Source organism: Leptodactylus fuscus, chromosome 4, assembly GCF_031893055.1.
Source record: "Leptodactylus fuscus isolate aLepFus1 chromosome 4, aLepFus1.hap2, whole genome shotgun sequence".
In the NCBI taxonomy this organism is placed as follows: domain Eukaryota; kingdom Metazoa; phylum Chordata; class Amphibia; order Anura; family Leptodactylidae; genus Leptodactylus; species Leptodactylus fuscus.
Genome location: NC_134268.1, coordinates 160,122,414 through 160,142,436, shown reverse-complemented (window position 1 = coordinate 160,142,436; position 20,023 = coordinate 160,122,414). Strand labels below are relative to the sequence as shown.

At 43.4% G+C, this 20,023-nt stretch overlaps 1 protein-coding gene across 1 annotated transcript; it reads right to left on the bottom strand.

The window, feature by feature from the left end:
- Positions 1–5,258: 5,258 nt before the first annotated feature.
- CDV3 (CDV3 homolog) lies at positions 5,259–19,219 on the bottom strand. Its single transcript, XM_075271274.1, has 5 exons — positions 18,859–19,219; positions 12,044–12,120; positions 10,933–11,069; positions 10,529–10,688; positions 5,259–8,373 (listed from the first exon to the last, which is right to left on the bottom strand). The coding sequence occupies exons 1-5, from the start codon at positions 19,072–19,074 to the stop codon at positions 8,244–8,246; spliced, it is 720 nt and encodes a 239-aa protein (XP_075127375.1). The 5' UTR covers positions 19,075–19,219; the 3' UTR covers positions 5,259–8,243.
- Positions 19,220–20,023: the final 804 nt, after the last annotated feature.

The window sequence follows — 20,023 nt, the reverse complement described above, 5'->3', positions numbered from 1 at the left end:
TTCCACCATTTTGCCCACAGGCAGTTTTATATACTGCCGGAAAGCTGACAGTGTGCTGAGTTCAGCGCACTGTCGGCTTTCCCGATGTGGGCCCAGTGTGAAGAGCTTACGGTCCGGTACCGTAGCTCTTCTATGGTCAGAAGAGCGTCTCTGACACTCAGTCAGAGACGTCCTTCTTCACAGCACAGCCAATCGAGCTGTGCGGTGAGAGCCGGGAGGAACGCCCCCTCCCTCCCTGATAATGCTCGTCTATGGACGAGTACTGCGAGCAGAGGGAGGGGGCGTTCCTCCCGGCTCTCACAGCACAGTGCGATTGGCTGTGCTGTGAAGAAGGACGTCTCTGACTGAGTGTCAGAGACGCTCTTCTGACCATAGAAGAGCTACGGTACCGGACCGTAAGCTCTTCACACTGGGCCCACATCGGGAAAGCCGACAGTGTGCTGAACTCAGCGCACTATCAGCTTTCCGGCAGTATATAAAACTGCCTGTGGGCAAAATGGTGAAACGTCCGGATTCAACTTGGATCCAGCGTCCCTAGGCTTGTGCGGGCCGCACAAAATTGTTCGGGGGGCCACGAGTTTGAGACCCCTGTTCTAGATCATAACTTTTAATGCAGGCAGTAGGGGAGGGTGATAATATATCGTTTCCTCTTTACCTGCATTGGGTTGGCAGTCCAGGGTCAGACTGCCCACTGGGGGACTAGTGAATCCCCCGGTGGGCCCCTTGGTCTTATGGGGCCCTAAGACACCCACTGCTTTTTTTTAATAGGGAGTGGAGATGTGGTAACAACCCCTCTTCATTTACCTCTTCTTGCTCCTGGCCAGGCTGCATCATTGTGATGTGATGTGCAGCGCACAGAGCCCAGGCTGAAGCATGAAGAGAAGCCGCGGGCAGGAAAGGGGAGACGTAAGGAATGCAGCCAGGTTCTCCATGGTTTTGCTATCCAGTGTTAATAACCAGATTGCAAAACTGGGGAGAAGTGGCACCACCAACCCGGTTGTGCCACTAGTAGAGAAGAAAGCCACAGGCTTCCTGCTCTACCACTCTCAGGCTTGTAGGAGACTGTGGCCTACAAGCTAAGCCCCAATACTTACCAGTCTGCTCCACAGTCCCATTCCTTCTTGGGTTTAGGTAGTGCAGTGGTGCACATCGTATACAGTACAGTATCGTGAACAGTATGGTTCCTGATATGTTAGTACTATTAACCGCCCTGTCTCAGTACAGCTGATCTGAAGGGGTCCTGGCAGTGGGCCCTAGACATCCTGGTGATGTGAACAAGACCATGGGCAGCCAAGCACTTTATGCTTCTGTACTTCTGAGCGCAGGGATTGGCTGTAGAGCTCCCATTAGCTTGATGTCACTGTTACAGCCGCTCCGTGTACAAGAGCAGTGAAGGTGACAGGCGACCCAGCACAGAAACAGAGGGGAGAATGCAGGGAAGTGTCAGCACATTTTTATTTTATTATCCTGTGTGGTTATATATACCGCTAGAAAGTCATCTTTCCTGGGATGTGTCCTCCGGCTGGAGATATCGGTATTAAAGAGAACCTTTCCTGTCCTCATACATAAGTGGTTTGATTTACCGCTAGAAAGATGACGGTGCGCTGAACTCAGGGGCACATACCGCTCATACCGTGATCGCTGGGCAGTAAGGAACACCCCTTCTGACAGTACAAGGCTATGGATGAGGAGGGATGTTACTCATTTTAATAAGAGATGGCTGAGGGTTTTTTTTTTTTTTTTTTAAACCAGATACACTGCTACACCTGCAGTTGCAGCCCAGTTACATTCACCCAAACAGAGCTGCTATACCACACACCACCTGTGGAAAAATGTGGCAATGTGAAGAAAGAAGGTTGAAATTTTAGAAAATGTTGTTGAAATGGTTGGAAAGACGTTGGAACAAGAAAATATAAGCATGTTCTACTTGGTGGAAAAAGGAAAATTTGCCAAGTTGGTGCTAGAACAAGTGCCCCTTTTTTCACCAAGAATTTATTTGCATATTCTTTTCTAAGAATCCTTTGCAGGCATGTATGGTCTATAAGTCCTTTTACCACAAGGTGGCCTGGAAACTAGATATAGCATCTCTTCTGACTCTCAAGAGGTTGGTTGTAGAAGGAGGTCGGAAGCTGGCTACAGTCTGTTCATATAATTTTCTTGGTAGTCCATACTTGACAATTCATTGAGTACTCACGAATCTATATCCGGATACTAAATCGCACACATTTACTAAACTCCTAATAATGTGCAACACAAAGGTTTGTAAGCTGATAATTAGAGATGAGTGAGTACTATTCGAAACTCCCGTTTCGAATAGCACGCACACATAGGAATGAATGGACGCAGCCGCTTCCATTCATTCCTATGGGTGCGTGCTATTCGAAACGGCCGTTACGAATAGTACTCGCTCATTTCTACTGATAAGGAATTCAAGGTTGTGAGTGAGTGGAGACAAAGGGGATAGGAAGACGTCTTAGATAAAGCATTATGGAGTATTGCAAAATAATCTTATGGCAAATTCACACGGGTTTTTTTTTTTAGTTTTTTTTTTACCAAATTTTGACTCAGAGGCCGCCTCAGAATCTGGTCCAAAAGACGGGTAGCTGCGATTGGATGCTGGTGCAGTGCCCCGGCATCCAGTTGTGGCATTCCGCTCCAGATTAGGCCCAAATGAATGGGCCTAGTCAGGAATCCAGAAACAGCTGCAAGAAAGGGCAGGTCGCTTCTTTTTTCCCGCTCGCGGAAAATCAGCATCAAAATCTGGTCAAAAAACCCCATGTGAATTTGCTCCAAGTGGAACAGATTTGGATAAATAACACACCAAAATGCTCAGAGTGACCATGCATGATGTGACATCAGATGGATGCCATTGGACTTTTTAGACCTAGTGAGAGGTCCTCTACGTGTATGACAGGATTGGCTTATTTAAAGAAATTCCTGAATGTTTAGGAGGTGAAGCATGGTAGATTCTAAGGAAATATATAAGGGTCTATTATCAAGACCTAAAATTTGTGCCTAATAGTCCACTTTTTACCACTTACAAATGTATGGCACTTCTAGACTATCAATACATAATCAAGGCATAATATGTATTAGATGTTAGAGTAGTGTTAGGCCTGCAGTAATAAGATACCCTAGGGACCAGTATAGACAGCGCTTACAAACACTTGTAATATACGGCCTTAAGTCAATGTGATTTGTTTGGCAGTGGGTAGTTGTTGGCCTCACACTTGGGACCTTTCTGTAATAATTCTGTAAATAATATTAATTGTCATTTCCTTAATGTCTTTCGGCAACATCATGGGTATTGGTTTCATACCTTACATGAAGCTTAGAAGAATTAAATCAATTAACCCTTAACCACAGAGCAACATAAATAATAAATGCATGACGGAAGGAAAGTTGCTTACACACAAACAGATGTGAAATAGCAGAAATGAGTCAGGAAGAGGGTCAGCCTCTGAAGGTAATAAAACAATGAAATAACGTCTTAGACAATGACACGTTCAGAGCATCTGATGCCATCCTTAGCTTTAACTTTACAGCTCATGCATAGAGTTGTAATATGTTTGTATAGGAGTCTTAAGTTACATTAAGATGTATTACAATAGCAAGACTTGGGATCGCCATGATTCAAGCTAAGCAGATTTAAAGTGACCCTCTTAAATTTTGACTATGTATTATTCAACATACTTGTTACCCTCCATTTGGTTCCTCCATGGTGGTCTGTTACAAAATGGCTGCTGGCTTCTTCAGGGATGCTGTCTGTAACTAACCGAAAGGAGGCACCAGGAGAAGAATGGAGCACACCAGGTAAATTTTGTCTTTTGCAGTTATAAAGTTATTCAGTTCAGTCATGTAGTTTCATTCGGACCTGTTGAGAACAACAACTTCCTGTTCCCTGCAAAAGTCACACCAGAAACATCTCAACACAGCTATAGCGGATCATAATATAATAGTGCAATCCCTGTGACTGTACTTATAGTTTCTTGGTTTATTTAAGAGAATCAGCGTTGGACTGGGAGGTCTACAGGCCCTAAAGTCACATCACTTTCCTCACCCATTCAGATTTATCATTATTTACACCAGTTTTCTGGCATAATGCCAGAATTGTAGACTAGTAAAGAGCTGGTGTGGTGATCTGTGCGGGTGCACGGACCCGGAGGATGTGCCTAGGTTATGAGGAGGTGTGCACTTCATTATAAATTAGGAACAATCTCCAGCAGATAGACTAAACCAGCCCTGATATGTTCTATATCACTCAGAGGTGCCACTGTCTGTATTAAATTGTGGCATCTGAGGGGTTAAATTAGAGCAGGCAGTATAATGGTGTAGTTGGCATGAGTAAGACTACAACCCTTAGCAGGTCCTGGGGGTTGTAGTTCTCAAGCGAGTCAGGGAAGAGTAAGGGGCCATTCGGCTTCCCACAACAGAAAGCCAAGCAGCGCTTCATCCACCATTCAACCCTTTACTGGCTCCTTTATTGCACCCCCCCCCCCCCTCCATGCAGTAAGCTCCCACTTTAGTGATCACCATTTAGTAACCATCATCTTCACAAGCCCCCATGCAGTAAGTGCCCCTTATAGGCCGCTTCCTTATGGATTACTCTGGTATCCCAGAAGGCCAGTCAAGTCTGTGGAGAATATAGATAGACAAGTACACTGTCCCCCGGCAAGCAGAGATGGCGCTCCATCTACCTACCCATGTAATGCGGTGCTGAGGAATCATGCAATTGATAGCAACTACACACAACATCTTTAAGTCATTGGTTGTACTGTGCTAGTCATTGTCTGATGTAGGATTATGTATTGCCATTTATGGGTGAAGGATTAAGATTGCAAAGTTACAGTTATATGGAACAGATACTAGTTGCAGCATCACAGTGGATTTGTAGATATCAATGCACATGCTAGAGAAAAACCCCATTCAGCTGCAGTAATATTCTGCAAGCATCTGCCAGGTAAGTACAGGAAATACCCGGAAACTGATTTCACATTACATTTAATGTCTTGCACTCAGACCCAAACCGCTATGAATATTCAGGGCAGTTCGTTCTATGCTGCACAAAATAAAAACTATTCCATGCAGCGATTTTGGGTCAGGTGTAAAAAAAAAAAAAAAAAAAAAAAAAAAAAAAAAGCCCCATGATATATGTCCAGCAATGGAGTGGACTGCAGCACTCCCCCAATATAGATAGTCAAGGCCTTGTTGACACGATAGTGCCATGTATTACCTTTAAAATCACACGAGACACGGAATATTTTAATCATAGTTTTATTTAGGTCATCTTTTTGCCCAGTCCATGCCCAAGACCCTCTTTATGGACAGTCCAACTACCCATCTCACAGTTATCATAAAAACCCTATAGATTCACGTTTTGTAACAATTTTTCTAAAATAGGACCAGAACTGGATGAAAAAAAAAAAAAAAAAAAGTTTTTGTTTGTTGCTTGAAATATACCATAGGAAAGAAAAAGCTATTGCAGTCTATCACACATCCACATAAATAACCCTTTCAGCTTCCTTTATATAAATTATAGTCCGGCTTTAAAGAGCTAATGTTTGCTGGTGCAGACTGGTGACCATACATTATGCCAGGACTCTGCAACCTTTCAGAACTCTAACTGAACAAATGTGCATGCTGGGAAGTGTAGTTCTACAAAAGCTATTCTTAGAACTATCAGAGGTGGCTGGAGCATGCTGGGAGTTGTATATGCAGAACAGCTGGAGTGCCAAAAGTTGCTGATCCCTGCATTATCCTGTCATGTATTTGTTGTACAGTTCAAATACTAAACTTTGTAGAACCAAGAATCCAGTGAAGAATTAAAGGGGATATCCTTAGGAAACACTGAGATCCAACACCCACGACCCCTGCTCAGCTGCTTGAAGGATCCACGGCATTGACATAAGCACCATGACCCCTTCACTACCTGGCATGGTATCTGATAGTGTCCATGCGATGTAATTACAGACTTGCTTCATCCCAGGAGGATTCTGTAATTATTTCACAATGCAGACATGTGAAGCAGCTGATCAGTGGGGGTGCTAGTTGTCAGAGCACAATGATCTTCCATTAATGTCCATGCAATAGAGAAAACAAAACTGGACAACCCATTTAAAGAGGTTTTTTCCAGTAGTATGTATATTATATTAAAAAAGCCAATTTGTTCAGAATGGGTTTAATAAATACTCACCTTGCCAATCCCCAAAGCTATACTTTCATCAGTTACTGAGGCCCCTCTGGCTCCCCTCCTGACACATACCCACTCACTGCCAATCCTTTGCTGTGTGCAACAATTGGATGAGATGTTATTTCTGGGCATTTGCTGTCTAGAAGAGAACAGAAGGGACTTGGGGCTGCACCAGGACAGTGGCAGGAAAGGAATCTATCATTTTTATTCCACTGAACCGCTTGCAGCCAATTTTTTTTCCTGCTAGAAAAGCCTCTTCCGTAACAAAACAAAAAAAAAAAAAGCTTGTGTCAAACAATTTCCAATAGTTCTTCAACCACATGGCAAAACCTTGACCGAGAGTCTACCATGTACAATGTAACATCTTTGTATAGTCAAAGGTCAAGCAATGTGTGAGAACTGTACAGAAAAACATGATTTCTTTGGGGATTTTAGGAAGTGAACCAACTATAGGAGGAAGGAATCTAATGGATTCAGTTCTACAATGGATTCAGTTCTACAATGAAGCACCCAACAGGGTGACCCGCAGAAAGTGGCAGATGTCCTATCATGAAGATGCCGCAAATAAGTGCTACCAACACCAGGTATACAGCTCCAGAGAATGACAGTGCTGGAGAGGCCAACTAGTTAAAAGACTGACTTGTGATGAAGACTATGGCTTTATATCACCAATCTAGATGTACTCAAGTACAGCAGAAAGAGCAATGGTATAATTAGGAATCATGTTAGATTATTGGACACAACCCCAATCCTTCTAAAAGGTGCATTTATGCCACCTTTAGTTGATATTAGCACTGTATGAGCACGCAGAATGCATGTCTGTTGTAGATATCTGAAAGTGGACAGTCCCTTTAAATCTAAACACCCTGTCATGTAGACAACTCCAGATGTTGGCCAAAATTAAACAGGAAAAAGGATGGGTTTTAAAACAGACCTGTCGCAAAATGAGCAAATTGTTGATCTTGGAAATCCCAATCTCACATACTTCAAGTATTTAGGTGGTGTGCAAGTTTGACAAAATTAGAAGGGAAAATTTAAAGGGGGTTAACTAACTGTTCTATTGATAGCGCATCCCGAGGAAGACCACCAGTATTATGTGGAATCCACGGCATCAAGTTTGAAGACCAAAATAGGTTAGTTAAGGGTCCATGGCACCCTGCAACTCCCTTTTAGCCACTGTGTAGTACAGACAAGTCAGTGAGTCTCATTACATTGTAGATGTTCAAGCGAAAGAAACTTTGTATTGGAACTTGATAAAAGGTACTATAGAGCCGAAGGGACAAAATGTCAAATTTATCATGTGAGTTCCTATTATGTTTAGTAGGCCGACTTGTCATTTTCTTGCTTCTAGTAAATACATTTACCCCTCTAATAAGGCAACAAACTACAGCTTTGCACTATATTCTAAGAAGACCCGTGTATCAATTACCCATCTACAGAAAACCTAAAGAAACCATTATATGGTCTAGACTAAATCCCTTTAAGGTCACTTAACTGAATGACACATGAAGCAGACGACAATGTAAAGAGGTGAAGTGATCTCGTCTCAGTAGGTGTACCAAAACAGAAGAGGGGACCGAGTAATCCCTTCACTCCCTGTCCCAATACAGCTATTTGATACGTACAATCTCTGGTTGTGTGTAAGCAATGGCCATCCACGTGGTGTCTACTATGGGCATAGCAAAACTGAGGTAGTCAACCTTCGTGAAGGCTCAGCATAAAAAGATTTTAATAACCACTGAAAGCTGCTTTGTCATTCTCCACTTAGATGTGTAATGTTAACAACAATAGGAATTCTTGTTCCAATCTCACAGCCTCACGTGTTCCCATATTCAAAGACAAAGAAGTGAGAGGGGGTAGGAGGAGGTGGATGTAGCAAGAGAAAAAAAAAAAAAAAGAATTTAAATCTGGAACGTTGGAGGATCCAGTCATCTGTTTCATCCAGTGCAAAGCGGAGAAGAGCAGACAGTTCAGATGATCTCAAGTCCAACAGCTGTAGTTTGTTTTCCTTATGGGCAAGTTTACAAAGGTTGTGGTAAATGTTTTTGCAGCTTTATTGTTCACCAAGAACTGCGTACTGGTTGTCTAACTGGAGCTGCACGGCCTGATTCTTTGCTGCTGCTTCTTCTCTGGCGCGGTTTTTATGTTTTACAATTTCAAATGTCTTCTCCATATCTTTATCCCTAGTTTTAGTAAAAATAAATAAGAATCAGGACAGTTGTGAAAGGCGGCATAGATGCAGGGCATAAGGTAGATAAACATTTCATATAGGCACAATGATGATAATTCCCCATGTAGATCACAAAACATCAAGAGGATTATAAAGGCATCACTTGTCCATATGCCCCGATAGAGCACGAGGTCATACTGTGGGTCTCAGTCTTGTAGTTCAGGTACTAGAGACTGCTGTAAACATCTGATCAGTGGAGTCGCTGGGTGTCCAACACTCACCAATCTGATAGGATTACCTATCCTGAGGATAGGAGCTGGGAAATTATGTCCCAAATCAAGAGCGCAATTAACCTGGAATTTTACTGGACATAATTAATGGCCATTTAGGCAACACCTCCTTAACCTCTTCCCAACATCCGCAGTACTATTACGGTGCATGCCAGGTGTGTAACTATGCAGCCGCCCGGGAGTCGGGCGTCCGCCATAGCCGCCGGGTGTCTACTGCTTTACGCAGTAGACAACCAGCGCTTATGTCTCGGAGACATTAACTCCTCCGGCGCCGCGATGAAAGGCGCTGAAGGAGCCATTTTCCCAGTGGCGCCGCCATTTTGCCGGTGATCGCCGGTGCCTGGAGCAAGCTCCATGGCCGACATCACGTTGACATGACAGCTGGGAGGCTTGTCTGCAGTGATTTGCTTTTGCAGGCTGGTCTATGCAGCCTGCAAAAGAAATTATGATTTTTTGCAATGCATTAGCATTGTAATGCATTGCATTAGTGATCAGACCCCTGGGGTTCAAGACCCCCTAGGGGGTCTAAAATGCAAAAAAAAGTAAAAAAAAAAAAAAAAAAATATATATATGTAAAGTTTTTAAAAAAAGGATTAAAAATTCATATCACCCCCTTTCCCTAGAACACATATAAAAGTACTTAAATACTGTCACATACATGTTAGGTATCCCAGTGTCCGAAATTACCCGTTCTACAAATCTATACAAATATTTTTCCCGTACGTACGGTAAAAAATAGTCAAAAGTGCCAAACCGCCGTTTTTTTTGATTCTGATAAAAATTTGAATAAAAAGCAATAGCATTTCCCGAAAATGGTAGAACTAAAAAGTACACCCTGCCCTGCAAAAAAAAACAAAACAAAAAAAAACCCACACCCTATGCAGCCCCGTACACGGACATATAAAAAGTTATGGCTGTCAGAATATGGCGACTTTTAGAAAAATAATTTTTTTAACAGTTTTGGATTTTTCCCCGGAATCGGACTGAGACATAGAATACAGGTGACATGTCATTTTGGCTGCACAGTGAACGCTGTAAAAACGAAGCCTGTAAGAGATTTGCAGAAATGTACTTTTTCTTCAAATTAACCCCATTCTGAATTTTTTTCCAGGTACCCAGTACATTATACAGAATAATTAATGGCGGCATCATGAAGAAAAATTTGTCCCGCAAAGATTAAGACATCATATGGCTCAGAGCGCAGAAATAAAAAAAAGTTATGGGGTTTAGAAGGGGGAGAGTCAAAAACGTAAAACAAAAATCAAAAAAATGCCATCAGCGGGAAGGGGTTAAATACAGAATCCATTTTTGAGTATGTATTGGAAAAACCCTGCAAGGCCCAACTGGTGGTTTCATTTGAACCAAAAATGTTGTTTCGAACCAATAATGCCATTATGTTCTGGGGTCTCTTGAGACTCCTCAGCATACGAAGCAGATGCCCATGGGAGGTGAGCAAATAGCGTTATACACTTCCCCTAGGCTCCAACACATTTTCTGATCCTCTTCTCTTAAATGACCTCAGGGTAATGTGACATGACAGACATAAATCATACTGGTGTATTGTGTCAGCAGTCCCTGATGCTATTTGGGAGACCAGAAGCCTGAAGTTAGGGCAGGTATGGGTTTTTGTTTTTTTTAATGTTTCCTCACCTTCCCTAGGTCTCTGCTAATTACACACTGGGGTCTGAAGAGACCAGACTGTATAACAAGTTCCTATTTGTACGTTTTTGTTCCGAAAAACTGCAGGTTAAAGCTCGCGAATACTTGCCCAGCCCTAATATAAGTTGCATGTGTGTATATACATACATATACATGACTGTATATATGCACAATATACAAGTAAAAATAAAAAGATGCAAAGAGGCACTTTTAACTTGCCTGCGGGATTCTATATGCTTGGCAGTGGCTTGTAGAGATGGGAACTGGGTATCACTAAAGATTTCTGGTGGCCCTTGTGGTTTTCGTTGTGGAGCAGACATTCTGGCAGCAGGAGGTCTATATACACCAGTCGGCTGTGCAGGCTCTGGGGCTTCTGTAACTAAAAAAAATAAAAGTGTTAGTCAAAATCAACTAGCATAAAGAATAGGGCATAGTCAAAACTAGCATAGAGCATAAGAGAACAGATGCCTTTAGTAAACCAAAACCAGCACTAGAAAACAAAGCTACAACTGGTTGCTCTCAGCCTATGTTCTTACCAGTAACAGATAATCCAGAACATTTACACTCCTACAGACATATTCACACTGTACATCCATGTTTTATTACAGAGGATTATATCTTACCAACACTTATGGGAGCTGGAGCAGGAGCACTTTTATTCCAGGGACCCGATGTCTTGTCTGATCCACAGCCTCCAGCCTCTTCCCAATCCACACCCTGTTCTTCCTTTTTCTCACCTTCTTCATCTTCCTTTTCATTGCTACAAACAAAAATCAAGATGTAGGAGAGAAACACAGGATACGCTCATATTGGGACATTGAAATCAGAACTACAGTCCACTCTTTGTGACTGTCTACATTATGTCTATGAGAAGCAACCCACACTGTAAATAGATTTTAATACTCTGCATGTGAACTGGGTGAAGAACAGAATCATTCACTACATAGGTTGGAAAAAAAACAGCGCTCCCACCGGTGAAGTAGTTAAATTTTTCAAGACTGTCAATTTAGGACTTTTTATTCTATTCAATGAGGCTTCCACTGGAACCAGTTATAAATGCTGTTATACTCAACCTCAAAAATAGCACCAATACCACACTATTCTTCCCAATAGGAACACCAACAGACCCCGAGTCAATACAGTCCTTCTGACATGTATGTTATGGACCGTAGTGTAAAAGTGACTTCTGAGCCCTCTTTAGTCCTTCTGTATACTTATTACAAATCTTGCAGTTTTGGGCTCCACATTGTAATGTGATCTTACATGGGATTTATAGAAAGGCAACAGCTTCCTAACTACTATTCTAAGGTCCCATTTCTTGTTTTGCTAGTCATTGTTTTTAGCATATACTGTATGTAGGGATATGACAACTAGTGGCCTAACATGAAATTCCTGAGCCCCCCCCCCATGGTTCCACGGCCCAGTTGCTACTCTACCACTGCAGTGACAAGTGATCTGACACCATTTTACCAAGGCTACCAGCTTACGAAACAGATAGTAAAAACTGCCATTTGACTCAATACCATTTACAAAATCAACACCCCACCCTGTTAGTTAAGAGGGGAGGGGGGGGGGGCATACTAGTAGTGTGGGGTGTAGCAGTTAGGAGCAATGAAGCTGTTCAGATGAGTTTCTGCATGCAGCGTTACAGCATAAAATCCTGATCGTTCTATCGATGATTCGCTCATATATGCAATCAGGGGTTAACAAAAAGCAAGATCTTCAAGTTTCTACCTTATTTGCAGTGACTGAATTCTTAGGCCGCTGTAGTCAACTTCTTTTTGCTCAAACTCTTTCCATTCATCGTCTTCCTAGAAGAAAAACCCAGACATTGTACACATTAGGGCACTGCAAAAAATTAAATAAAAAAAAAAAAAAAAAAAAAAAAACCACACTACGTAGTACTTCCAAGTATCTCTGGGAGTGCTAACAACAGGCAAATAAAAGTCAGAAAAAATCTATTGCGAATTTGCAGTACATTTGATGACAAATGCTGAGCCTCAGATTTCTGCAGTGGTGTCTCATGCCAATATACCCAATGTGGTGGCAACACTAGTCTGTGTCAATAATTCACACTATCTGAGAGAGGAGAGAAAAAAAAAAAAAAAAAAAAAAAAAAAGCAGCACAGAATATCATTTAAGAAGGGTCATCTGGGGTTAAGGTTTTTAGGACCCATCCTCAGAACAGTGCCCCTTCGCTAAAAACCTGGACAAAAGGACATGAATTTAAATGGTTTTACAAAATTCTTACTGCATATCATTAGTGTATCCCATTTTATTATTTCCATTAGCGTGGATCCAAATTGCCTCTTTTAGAGAGATTAAGGCTTTTCAGCCTCAAAAACATCTGAAATATTGTTCCATTAATTTCAACGGAGTCACCTAGCTGAAATAAAGCAGCCTGCTTTAGACTACATTCATATGACCGTGAATGGGGCTATTCACATGGCTGTTATTTTGACCATCTGTTCTCACAGACTGTCGAAATATAGCTCAGGTCCTATTTTTGGCCTTTTAAACAAATCCCTCCATACATTGAAAAGTATGGGGTATCTGTGGAAATTGATGCCCCTCATGTGCAAGGTGGACGTGGGGAAGAGAAAAAAAAAAGAAGAAGAAGAAAAAAAAAAAAAAGGTTTTGGCCAGGTTCACATGGGGGATTTTTTTGGACCGGATTTTGAGGTGGAGGCCATCTCAGAATCCGGACCAAAAAAACAGCCGCTACTAGATGCCGATGCAGTGCACCAGCATCCTGTCGCGGCAATCCGCTCCAGATTAGGCCCAAATGAATGCGCCTAGTCAGGAGGGAGTGTCGCGCCATGGAATCCACCTGAAGAAAGGGCAAGTCACTTTCTCATGAGGGGGAACAAACCGCTTGTGGAAATAGGAACCCATTGAACCCAATGGGATGCAGTGTTTTGAGCCGGATTTTGACGGCAACACCACAACAACTCTTAAATTATGACCGGTTAGCTGCTTTTTGAAGCGTGACAAAAGCAGCAGTGTGAAGCCACCCCTCAGGTGTCACCTAAGACTCTCACAGAGCAATGGTCACAGCCAACTACAAGATGATGTCCAGAGGGGAGGGCAGTATTAGGGCCTGGTACCCTTTCACAGCCCCATAGCAGGCTATATTACGATGACCAGACTGTGTATGTAACTCACATCAAATCTGCTCTAAGCAGGCAGTAACATTTCCCACTAGACAATTAACTCCTACATTCTTGTTTCTCGGCTTTAACAAGAGCAGGTTTCTGAATAGATTGCGCCTCCGAAAAGCTTTCAAGCTACGCTCCATGATCAGCATAATGTAAGCATTGTCATATGTATTTCTATATGCTCACAGGGTAGCCACTTAGACTCATAGGTGTAAGCAAGGAGAAAAGCTACAATAATATGATTTGTGTTAAGAGTTAGATAACACCTTCAGGCATATGAGACCAGGAAATGGACAGTGTGGTCCCTGCCGTTTTTGGTCAGGAAGACCTGGACAGAATTTTTTTTTACTCTGTTTTGAAGGCTTGTACAATTTCTGCAGTACCGTAGTAGACAACCATTTCCTCTCCAGAAAATAAAATAAATGTTCTTGCTTATTGCACACATAGCCCAGTCTATACCTAGACAATATAAACAGATGGGCCCCTTTATCTGTCTATACTCCAGAAACCGTGGTCTCAAAGATCCAGCCATTTACAGATATCCAGCCATTTCATACATGATCAAGAAAGGACAAACCAGAAAACTCCTAGAACATCGAACAATATTATGCGTCAATGGTTCAGTGCTTGAGGTTACTGTCGTGTCTCCTACACTGCTATGTAGTACTGAAGGTTTAGGATGCATTCATACTGCAAAGTACAGCTGAATTTTAGAGATGAGCGAGTACTGTTTGGATCAGTCGATCCGAACAGCACGCTCGCATAGAAATGAATGGACGTAGCCGGCACGCGGGGGGTTAAGCAGTCGGCCGCTGTCAAAGCGGAAGTACCAGGTGCATCCATTCATTTCTATGAAGCGTGCTGTTCGGATCGGCTGATCCGAACAGTACTCGCTCATCTCTACAGCTGATGTGAGTCAGGAACTTTCCTGGTGCAGATCCACAATGTATTCACAGGATCCCATTCATCTAATGAAGGCCAAAAGAGAAAAATCTGCCTGGACTAAATACCTTTGCCCGTATTGCAGGGAGGAGAAAAAGAATTTCTGTCATGGGATGATTTAGAGAAAAGAAAGAAAAAAGAAAAAAAATCCCAACAGAAAAGTCATAAAACAAGCCATTACAACATTCCATTCATTAGTTTAATTAGATTAATTATTAATAGCTGAATAAACATTTCATTTTGCCAAAGATGATTCTTCTCTGGTGGATACAATTTTTGGCTGAACACAGGACTCAGCAGTCTGCAGTGAGCATGCCTTGTATAGGGCAGACAAAACCCCTTACCCAGCTAGTCTTTTCCTTGACCAAATCCATACATATAGTGCCAGGGCCTGCCAATTCCTGGTATAGGGTGGTAAATGACATCTCCATGCTTAAGGAAAAAACTTCCCCTTGCTTTTAGGCACAAACTAAAGCAAAGCAGGGATTGGCTGCTGCAGTCACATGATCCTCTGACAGTTCATTGGGGAATTGGGCAGTGTCAGGGATCACATGGATCATTTTACATTTGGACACCATGTCAAATCATTTTTTACAGGAAGCTAAGCTCTCTGATACAGATGCACTTTATGACTTCCCTTCCCTAAATCCAGACATTACCACTTTGTAGAAAACTTGGCCCTTTCTTAAAAGATCTTCAGTCAGAACAGAAGGCAGCAATGGAGATTAAAGCAGCACAAACAGCAATAAGATTTTATTTTTACTGCACCAGTGGTCTCTGAGCTGCTTTAATGTTAAACAGGCTGACTGCTCCCTAGTCATTGATGTAAAGGACCCAGAAAACCACAAACTCCAGAGGCTAAACTGTTCAACCGTAAAGAGGCACTAGCACAGTTACACCGATAGCCATGACCACGGCTGCCACCAAAACTTCTCCCCATGCAACGCTGGTGGCTGTGTTAGACCATTGTTTCCACCTGAGACTCTATAAGACACGAACAGCTTCTCCTATATGGGAGGGCAGAGGAAATGTACTAAGTGTAATGTACAATGAGTGTACAGACCAGAAGAATGGAGTACACAGTCACAAGGTAGAAACCACCTTAAGGGCCAGTTCACACAGGGGCAAGGAGGCGGATTTTGATAGCAGATTTTGCCTCAAAATCCGCCTCCATACAATGATGGTCTATGGAGACCACTAGCGTTCTTTTTTCTGCTAGCGGCATGTCGCCGCTAACAGAAAAAAGCAGCAAGTTGCCCTTTCTTCAGGCGGATTCCACGGCATGCTGAGCCGCAGTGTCCGCCTGGCGGCAGCAAGAGTCGGCCCATTCATCTGAGCCGACTCCGGAGGGGGAAGCCACGACCGAAACAGTTGTGGCAGGTGGGATTTGACCCGAGTGACGCGGCTTCCCCGCATCACTCTCTGTGCCAACATCCATCCCGATGCCCCTCGTGTGAATGAGCCCTAAATTCACCTCGTTCTTTGCTACAGGCTGCTCACATAGAGAGACACAGACAGGGTACAACTTGCAAGACCGAAGCAAGGGAAAGAATATTAAAACAAAAATAAAAATGCAGGATTTCACAGAAAGGAGCCAAAATTATATTACAAAAAGTGACAAATTCTGCCAGAAAATAAAAGTTCTAAATGAAAGTTAATTATACTTTTGGGCCTTTTTCTAGCCAAGAAATTTGAGCCTTCCATCTGGTTCAGCTGGATTGACAGGTCTTTCCACAAAAATAAGGAGAGACCAGTCTATTTCGTAAGAGCAAGGCAGGAAGAAGCCAGTGGGAAAGCCATCCCAATAACCCTCCAGGCACACTTTTAGAAGATGGTGGTTTTTCAGAAGGCGGACTGTCAGGATTTCATGCTGTCTGTGGTTCCAATTCCCTTTTCATTTCTTTGTAATATCCCTTACACTTACAAATATTCTGCTTTGGTACTGACTTGATGTTATTTTGCCACCAATCAGAAGGTCACATTGTACAGTGCTCCGGGTTACCAGACAGCAGTACATTGTGGGGACTTCGGTGACAGTGACACAGTAAGAGGTCACATGGATACATGTGAGGGCAGATACACCGCATACAAAATCCAGGGAGAAGAAAACTCAGACCCCACCATGTATTTATTAATTGGTACAAACTTCACCTGCTGGCATGTAAAACCGGAAAAAGGAATGCCCATGAAATATTTTAATTGATCACCCTGTAACCCATTTAAAAGGGACTATTGTGGATTTTCACCATGGATTTCATCCCTTTCAACGTAACAGAAGGGATATAACGGATTATTGTGCATCTAAACGCATCATGGAACACAGGGCTGTGGAGTTCAACTGTATGAACTCAGGCTTCATAGAAATATATGCAGTATTACTCCTTACTATAGTAAACCTGTTATTACAAATCATCATGCATGAGTCACTTATGGAGAAGTCCAAGCTGGATTTGGAACTGGAAAGGTGAAGCCCAGGTAAAACATATACATGTCAACCTACCTGAATTGTGCAAAGCATCTTCCCTACAATCTATACACAAGCAAAATGTAGGCACTCCAAAGTGCTTACCATATCTGTTAATGGGGTTCCCCACGGAGTGTAATTGTTCTTACATGCACCAGGGTTTTCTTGCTAGACCTGAGAGTTCCAAACTAGTTTCAACCCTGGGTTTTGTGATCAGAACCGGCCCGAGTGTGCCCGGTAGCTCTTCTGCCTCCATCATCTACTTTATTCACATATAGTTAACCTGTGCAGTGGGGGCTGGCTGACTATAGAAAAGCCAGCCCGCAAAGCATTGGTAACGGAGTGAAAATGGCTGAGCAGGAAAGAGACCCAAGGGATGAGGGCTGGTTCTGATACCATGACCTTGAGTCGAAACCAGCTGGGAACCCCCAGGTCTAACATCAAGAAAATCCTGGCACATTTGAGTACAATTACGCTGTCCAGACAAACCCCTTTAAAGAGGACCTCTGATGTCCTTGGGCACATGTGGTTTTATATATCTATAGAAAGCGGACAGTGCACCCAATTCAGTAATGACGCTAACCTGGGAGGAATGTTCCCCTCTCCTGACAGTACTCGTCCATAAATTAGTATTGGGTGAGCGTTCCTGACAGCTTAGCGTCATGGCTGGGCGGATAGGAACGCCCCCCTCTGACAGTACAGGGCTATGGACAGTATTGTCAGGAGGGGAGTTCCTTACAGCCCAGCTAGATTGTCAGGAACACCTTTCTGACAGTGAAGAGATCAGTAACTGCACCGATATCACTTGCCCCGGGGGCACATAATGGGATAGTGACAGTGCACAGAATTCGGTGGTGGTATATAAAACCACATGGGCCTGAGGTCCTGAAAGGTCCTCTTTAAAGGGGTTTTCAAGGAGTTACATACGTTATCCAACTTCCTACACTTGCCAAGGCCCACAGACCATAAGCTTCTATAAGTAATTATATTGTCAGCATGGGGACAGTTGGCCTTAAGATATGGAGACTTCTAGTACTCACAAGACATACAAGGATGTGTGAACATTCACACTAGATGAAGACTTGATAACTCAGTTGCATATCTTCATGGCCAATAATGTACAAGATGTACCACGTAGGACTACTGAAGGATAAGCCAAGAGTACGTGGGGGGGGGGGGGGGGTGTCACACGTACCCAGCAGCAATGACTGTGTAGCACAGAATATCAAGGGCCTCTAGAGCAGATAACCGAGTCACTACAAGAACCCTCCTCACCCCTTTCTAGCACGTGCCAGAACAGATGAACCTGTTAAAGTATGTTCACACAGTGGAAATAGATAGAAATCCAGGTCTGAACTTGAATTTCTGCTGAGGTCTCCCATATTGACCTGGCACAGTCCTGAACCCTGATAAGTCCCACTCATTGAGGCCATTCTGCGGCCACCATTTTTTACTCTGAAACAGCAGCCAGAAAAGATACAGTTTCAGTGCAAAAAAGGCACAATGTGAATATTCCCTTATAAACCGCAATCGCTGCGCTGAACATCCAAGTAAGGCCTAGTCCACCTCTAACCCTTCACAATGGCTCTGGTAGCTCAGATAGCTGGAGCTGTTTGATGGGGTAAGTCTGGCTGTCATGGGCCACTGACTTGAAGCCCACAACGAAATAGCGACTACCATTTTGCTAAATAGGCACAGAATGAGGAATGCCCTCAGCGCTCAATTCTCAGGCAGATACATGGCATGAAGCGGAGATCGGGGGCAATGTGTGGTGGTACCGGCAGCCAGACTGGAGATCACCTCTAACAATAGGACACTACTACATGGATTACTCCCGGATAAGAGTTGCCTCACACCGGTGATGCAGCAGTGATCATGGCGGTGACATACATGCTGATCGCAGCTGTGTGCTCACACGTGTAGTCGGAGCCGGCCCCGCTGCACACCCACAGTGACAGCGCCAAGCTCGTGCGCGGTCTATCTACCTTCTCCTGCTGCGTGTCCTGCGCCTCACTCTTGTTAGACTTGTCTTTCTTGGAGACCTTGGCAAGCCCACTCAGTGACGTTAGAGTAGACTGTGCCCCGTCCGTCGCCTTCGCTGCCCCCTTGCTCACGGCCGAGCCGCCTCCCTTATCTTTCTTCTTTTTCTTGTCTCTTTTGGCAAAGAAGTCGTCCAGGCTCCTCTCCTCGGGCTCGGCCATGTTGGCGACACCTGGCACACGCGGCGGTAACTGCGTCTATGACGGTGAACACTGAACGCTGCACGCACCGGTCACACCAACTGAGTGGAGCTGTGAGGCCGGAAGCGCTGCCCACACCCGGGAACAAACCATCCTTAGCTCACTCATAGGGGGTGGAACATGTAATACCTTGCCGCTTGTATAGGGAGTACAGGTCACGTGTGTCTCCTCTTACCCCCTCCTTTCATTAAAGTGGTATCGCCCTCCTTTCTGCCTGTAACTTACTCAACATGGAACGTGTCTGGCCACTTGGGTTTAGATTATTTATTAATTTTTTTCTTCAATAACTTTATTTATAACGTCATCTTGGCTGGCCTGATGCCACTCTATAGCAGACTCCTAATGCGTAGAGGAGTTGGCAGTGTAGTTTACATGTGACCAGGGCAAGGAGGAGTGGGACAGGGCGTTTTGGTGCCTCAGGAGGATACTGTGAATTACCCCCTCCCCTCTTTTGCACCATAGATGGGGTCAGTAGTTCTGAGGAGGGCATCCCTGAGTCCAGGGTAGATATGGACTTACTACATGTATGTAGTATGTGCATGAGATTGGTGGTCCCTATACATAAAACAAATGGATCCTTTTATTTCATGCAGTTAGCTTGGGCCACAAAATAGACAGGAATAGAACATGTTCTGAATTTTGCAGTGGGTTCATGACCCCTTACATAGACATGTGATAATACCTGTGCATGTGTGTGGGACTATTGAAAATAATGGGTCAGTGTTATCCATGATTAATATGACAAAGCACACATTCATGTGCACAGAGCCTTAGGCCTCATGCACACCACGTTTGATTATTTTTACTGATTACTCTGAGAAATACATACACAGAATTTTTAATATTGATTCTGATAGCTTATAATGCATCATAACTGTGTTCGCTCATATAGAACAGCTGCATGTAGTCG